This window comes from Engraulis encrasicolus, chromosome 17 (genome assembly GCF_034702125.1).
Source record: "Engraulis encrasicolus isolate BLACKSEA-1 chromosome 17, IST_EnEncr_1.0, whole genome shotgun sequence".
Classification (NCBI taxonomy): Eukaryota; Metazoa; Chordata; class Actinopteri; order Clupeiformes; family Engraulidae; genus Engraulis; species Engraulis encrasicolus.
This window is the reverse complement of record NC_085873.1, coordinates 11,041,758-11,046,757: the sequence shown is the minus strand read 5'-3', so window position 1 is coordinate 11,046,757 and position 5,000 is coordinate 11,041,758. Positions and strand designations below refer to the sequence as shown.

Here is a 5,000-nt window from a genome sequence, read left to right as displayed (position 1 = left end):
TTTTGATATTTTTTTTTACTTTTGATAAATGTTTTTTTCCTTTCCACTCGCAATAATCCTCGTGTAAAAGGCATTGAAAATTTGATGATGAGATGCCATTTTTGCGTCTTTTGTTTTAATAATCACCACATAAAAGAAGCCTGCGGATCATTGAATATCACTTGCTAGAAGTGCATAACCTCTTCCACATTTTTCCTATAACAATATGCTTGCGTAACTAACTACATGATCCCAGTAGTTACACAAAATGAGACGTGGCTTTTCCCTATGTAGTTTAACAAGTGGTGAAGAGCTCTTTTCCAAAACGCCATAAAAACTATTTGAATGTCATTTTCATTCATATTTTCTAAATTCAATATTACGATTGCATTAGGTCCTTTTGAATTGGGCTACTTTTACGAGATTTGTCACAACTGAATTAAAACAGTATTAAAGAATTATTAAACTGATATTACATCATGTCTTTGTTATCGTTGTATATAATGGAATCACTATGTGTATTATTTACTAGAGAACAACTCGGACACGGCCCAAGTGTGAGAACATACGTACGTCTCTGTATCCAAAGACGATGGTGCCGTTGCTATGAAGGGCGGTCTGGAAGGTGAAGGGCCCGTCGGCCTCGCGACCTTGGATACGCACCTTATCCCACTGCACCACAAACACCTCACCTGCAAGGTCAAGGGGTCAATGACAGAAGGCAAAGGTCAAGGAGGGGGGTCAAAGGGCAATGAAAGGTCAAAAAGGTCAAGCTCTCTGAAAAGAATGAGAGCAAGTCAAACTACTAAGTCTCCAATCAAAAGACAATTTTGTAATATTGCAACATATTAGACAATAAAGCTTTTTGAATCTTTGAATCTACTACCTCCCATCCTTTCCTGTTTCACGTGGCCTCAGTCTTGCCTCTCACCCTACCTCCATGGAGAAAACAACCCAGATAGCAAGCTGACATTGAATAGATATTGATTTTCCATCTGAATCATCAGAATGGTCGACATTGAAATATTGATGCAAAATAGATGTTGAATCACCATTGTTAAACCGATGTAACCCGACCTAAAATAAAGTTGACAGCAATGATATTGAAACAACATTGATTCATGGTCGTCCTTATTATGATTGATGTATCATTGATATTTGGTTTACCGGGTGATAACAGTCATGTTGAAAAGTCATTGATTTTGTGTTGATCGGGTAATCACGTATGATCGAAAGGCCATCGATATATAGTTTACCGGGAAAGATTGAAGTTATCGGTCGTTGCTGAACGGGACGAGACAAAGAGTGGCGCACGCTCGGATCCAGGAACAATTACAGGTAAGCAGACTTTCATACTTTTACACAGTAAGTGTCCCGCGATCCATAAACGGCCACAGTTTTCCTATTGAGAGCGCCTGGTGCGGTCACGGCCGATTTCCTCCGATCACCTCCGATCGGCAACACAAGCTGAATGAAACAGGCTAGCCGGCTAGCATCCTTTATACTGCAGCCATTCTGTGAACTGCAGCTAGCAGTAGGCCTACGTGTACTGGTGTCAGTTGCTGGAACACACACTTAAAACGTAATAAACTTAACTTGTGTGTATGTGCTTTAGACCTTCCACGACCACGACGAGAGATCCAGCTCTGACTTTCCTGGCCCATCACAATAACGACCTAACAGCCCAGTAGGACCGATGGCCAGAGATGGAGGAGGAGGGAGACAGACGCAGCAGAGGTCGGGGACCTTGATTAGGAAGACTGGAACAGAACTGACGCCCTGCTAACTGTAAGGATGTAGGCTGCATTCATCCCACAACACCATATTTCCTGCTGTATTCCTCCAGATGTGTGAGTATTGTAATGGATGTTATCACAACAGATGTAGGCCTACTAGGCTATCGCAACACGAGTACACCTGTTGTGATAACATTCATTACAATATTTCAGAAATTGCACGATATGGGATTTTCAATAGGCTATATTTTGCAAAGTTTTATGGATGTGTGTTGTTAGGATTCATTTTAATTAAAACTATATTTTGTGTGTTTCAGATGCCCTCGCTCACGCTCAACAGCCTGGTGGGATGGATGATCTTGTTTTTACACAATGGCTGCGCTATGCGCCGGACAGAGCTGGAGGTGCTGCACGCGGTGACAGTAATTAAAATAATTCAAATAATAAACATCTTTCTTAATAAACATCTTGTGTTTCATATTTATTAGCCTATTTTATATTATTAAAATGTGGATCCTGGCTGTAGATAAAGCAGGATATATGAGCCAGATAATTCTGGTAGGCTTTCTATTGAAATAACATTGAAAGCTCAATGATTTTTAGTTACGTTGAAATTTCAATGTTGTTTCAATATAGGCACGTATCGAAATACAGTTGAATTTAAGTGGATCCATAGTTACAAAATCAACATAGTTTCAATGTTAGTCGAGGGTGCAAACTGATGCTAAATCAACATCGAAATGGTTTAGCGTCGACAATGGAATGCTGATTCTACATCGATTCAATGTAAGCTTGCTATCTGGGACAAGTTTCCCTGCTGTCAGCTTAGGCGAAGCAACTTTTCAGGGGCTTTTCCCCATTCAACATTCCGATTGCAAATGAGAGAATGACTTTTGTGCTTTTCCAAGATATTGAATAAAAACTTGCATCATCAATGACGTCAAGCCTTGCATCACAAATCTGGAGACCGCAGAAAAAGACAGGAGGAGCTTGCCCGATAACTGTCTCATGATGGCTCCCCCACATGTCCTCTACTCTCTCAGTGTCTTTAGCCATCTCTTCCCCTATCTGAATTCAATTCCATGCAGTGCAGTTTATTGACGTGTCACAAAAATGTCTTTTGTGTGTGTGCCGTATGTCTGTGTGTGTGTGTGTGTGTGTGTGTGTGTGTGTGTGTGTGTGTGTGTGTGTGTGTGTGTGTGTGTGTGTGTGTGTGTGTGTGTGTGTGTGTGTGTGTGTGTGTGCGTGTTTGTGTTTGTGTTTGTGTGTGTGTGCGTGCTTGCATGAGTGCGTGTACGTTTACCTACCGTTGTCCATGTAGCGCACGGTGGAGTTCTTGGAGAAGCTGGGGTCGAAGTTGGCCATAAGGGGGGCTATGTACTGCGTGGCCGTCAGCATGCGGTGAGTGATCTCCCCCGTGAAGATGAACCCTATATGGACGACACATTAAAGGTCAAAGGTCATAGAGGTCAGAGGTTATAGATCATAGGGGTCAAAGTTAGCCATGAAGAGGGTTGTGCTGCGTGGCCATCAGCATGCGGTGCATAATCTCTCTAGTAAAGATGAACTCTGTACATTAAAGGGCAAAGGTTAGAGGTCAAGTTACAGTAATTCTTCTGAATTACAGTAATTTACTGTACACTAATTTACGTAAGGAATAACGGCCGATGAGGTGTCCCGATATCAAGGGAAATAATGGACGAGGCGGAGTGTTCTAACAGCCTGACGGCACAGCCTTTTCCCTTGATATCGGGACACCTCGAAGGCAGTTATTCCGCTTATCACGTGGTTACCAGCATTTAAGTATTAATTTATTTACATATTTATCTAAGGCTTCATGAGAAAGTATATTAAAGGTACACTGCAGGAAATGGTCAAAAAAGGCCTATTGCCAAATTTTATCTTTTCATGAAAGTTTACTAAGTAATAAACTAATATTTTATATTATGGCCCAAGTACAGTCATTTTTGCAGCTAAAAATGGCTATTTCTGGAAATTCAAAATGGCGGACCATGGAGAAGATCCCCCTTTTCATGTATGAAAAATGCAATTTTTCCAGTCATAATGAATACTTGGTGTTGGTAATTATTCATGAAAAAGGTAACATTATTGAATGGGTAGCATGAATTCTGGAAATAAACAACTAAAAATCTCACACAGTGTCCCTTTAACCACTGCGCTTGGTTCGTTGCTATGGGCACCACTTCCTAATTTAGTGAGACGCGCATCTATTGGAGATGTGCAAGACGCGCGTCTTATGTTCTATTACGTTCTATTCTGTTCTATAACAATATATTGCAATTTATTACCAGTTCAATAAATAATATACACTCACTCACTCAAACTCTCATTCATACAAGCATATTTCTGCCTAAAAAGAGCAGACAGCTTGGCAACTAGTTTGAATAAACAACGCCTGCATGGAGAATTGGCAATGTAATCTTGTTTTAGTGATGAATTGGCCATTTTTGGACTAATAACATGAAGCTTGGCTCTGCACTCACATAATATAAACCATTAGCAAGATACAATAGGTCTGTGAAATTAATAGTTAGAGAGCTGCATACAAAACAGATTGGGTGACACACATGCCCGCACACTCGCGCACAAACGCACGCATGCGCACACATGCACACGTACACACACACACACACACACACGCACACACACACACACACACACACACACACACACACACACACACACACACACACACACACACACACACACACACACACACACACACACACACACACACATTCCCTCCCTCTCTCCTCACTGCCCAAAACATCTCCATAATGAAGAGAATAACAATGTGTGCGGAATAGAAGAAGTGGTTGGTGTGCTCGCGCACGCGCGTACACACACACACACACACACACACACACACACACACACACACACACACACACACACACACACACACACACACACACACACACACACACACACACACTGACTGCAAGAAGTGACACACACGCAGTGTCACACACACACACACACACACACACACACACACACACACACACACACACACACACACACACACACACACACACACACACACACACACACACACACACACACACACACACACACACTGACTGCAAGAAGTGACACACACACAGTGTCACACACACACACACACACACACACACACACACACACACACACACACACACACACACACACACTGCGGTTGCATTTATAGATGGATATTACACCTTATGAGGTGACAGAGAAATGCTTGGTGCAGTGCTTCTGGAAGGGGCCGCTCCATCGAGT

The 5,000-nt window shown here is 42.0% G+C and overlaps 1 protein-coding gene across 1 annotated transcript in view; it reads right to left on the bottom strand.

Annotated features, from left to right (window-relative positions):
- The window catches only part of plxdc1 (plexin domain containing 1), a 96,157-nt gene that overhangs the window by 9,942 nt on the left and 81,215 nt on the right, over positions 1 to 5,000 (bottom strand). The window contains exons 5-6 of the mRNA XM_063221743.1: positions 3,023 to 3,145; positions 553 to 671 (exon numbers count right to left, since the gene is read on the bottom strand). Coding sequence (XP_063077813.1) covers positions 553 to 671; positions 3,023 to 3,145 — 242 coding nt within the window. The remainder of the gene's footprint in view (positions 1 to 552; positions 672 to 3,022; positions 3,146 to 5,000) is intronic.